The 797-nt window shown below is 71.1% G+C and overlaps 1 protein-coding gene across 2 annotated transcripts in view; it reads left to right on the top strand.

Moving 5' to 3' along the window:
• Positions 1-101: 101 nt before the first annotated feature.
• CDC123 (cell division cycle 123) overlaps positions 102-797 on the top strand; it is a 54,785-nt gene continuing 54,089 nt past the window's right edge. The window contains exon 1 of one of the 2 annotated variants that reach the window (XM_038530121.1): positions 102-374. In XM_038530121.1, coding sequence (XP_038386049.1) covers positions 301-374 — 74 coding nt within the window. In that variant the 5' untranslated portion in view covers positions 102-300. The remainder of the gene's footprint in view (positions 375-797) is intronic. The other variant, XM_038530119.1, reaches the window with a different exon arrangement.

Raw genomic sequence — 797 nt, 5'->3', positions numbered from 1 at the left:
GCATCGCCCCCTCCCGTCCCTCCTCCTCGCCACTTCCGGAATTCCTTTCCCGAGCCGCGGGCGCGTTGTGCGTGTGCGCATGCGCGCGCGCGTGTGTGTGTGTGCGCGTCCGACGCGCTCGTGAAAGGACGCCCCGCGAGCCTCCTCGCTCGCGTTCCCGCTACCACCGCCTTCCTTGACGGACCGGAAGAGTGCTTGAGCCAAAACAGCTCGGCGGCGACTTCCGGGACGGGAGACCTGGGTTCCGGGAGGGGGCTTGGAAGGAGAGGGAGCGGCGGCGGCGGCGGCGGCGGCTGGAGGATGAAGAAGGAGCATGTGCTGCGCTGTCAGTTCTCCGCGTGGTACCCCCTGTTCCGAAGCCTTACTATCAAGAGGTGAGCGCGGAGGGGCTGCGCCGGGGCGATCGGCGATGGGGAACTGCGACATTTTGGGGCGAGTCTTAGCTCCATTCCGCGCCCCCCCCCCCCCCCCCCAAAGAAAAAGCAGGCCTGAGAGCGATTGGATGGGAGCGCGCGCGGGTGCGGAGATTCCGAGTTGCTGGTGGGATTTCAGGGGCGGAGGCGGAGCAGGCTGGCCCCGGCGTTCCGGGGGCTGCGCCGCGGGAGGCAGCGGGGCGTTCGCGGGGCGTTCGCGGGGCGGTGAAGGTCAGAGGCGGGGGACGCGGGGACGGAGCGGGCTGAGGCCCGGGGTCCGCGTCGCCGCCCCTAGACGTGGCTTCGCAGGGGACTTCCTGGCGCCCGGCCTCCGGGGTGCGGGGTGCGCGGGGACAAGCAAGCACCGTGAGCGGGAGCCATGCC

The sequence above is a fragment of the Canis lupus genome, chromosome 2 (assembly GCF_011100685.1).
Source record: "Canis lupus familiaris isolate Mischka breed German Shepherd chromosome 2, alternate assembly UU_Cfam_GSD_1.0, whole genome shotgun sequence".
In the NCBI taxonomy this organism is placed as follows: Eukaryota; Metazoa; Chordata; class Mammalia; order Carnivora; family Canidae; genus Canis; species Canis lupus.
The sequence above is the reverse complement of the archived record's forward strand: the minus strand, read 5'-3'. Positions and strand labels throughout refer to the sequence as shown.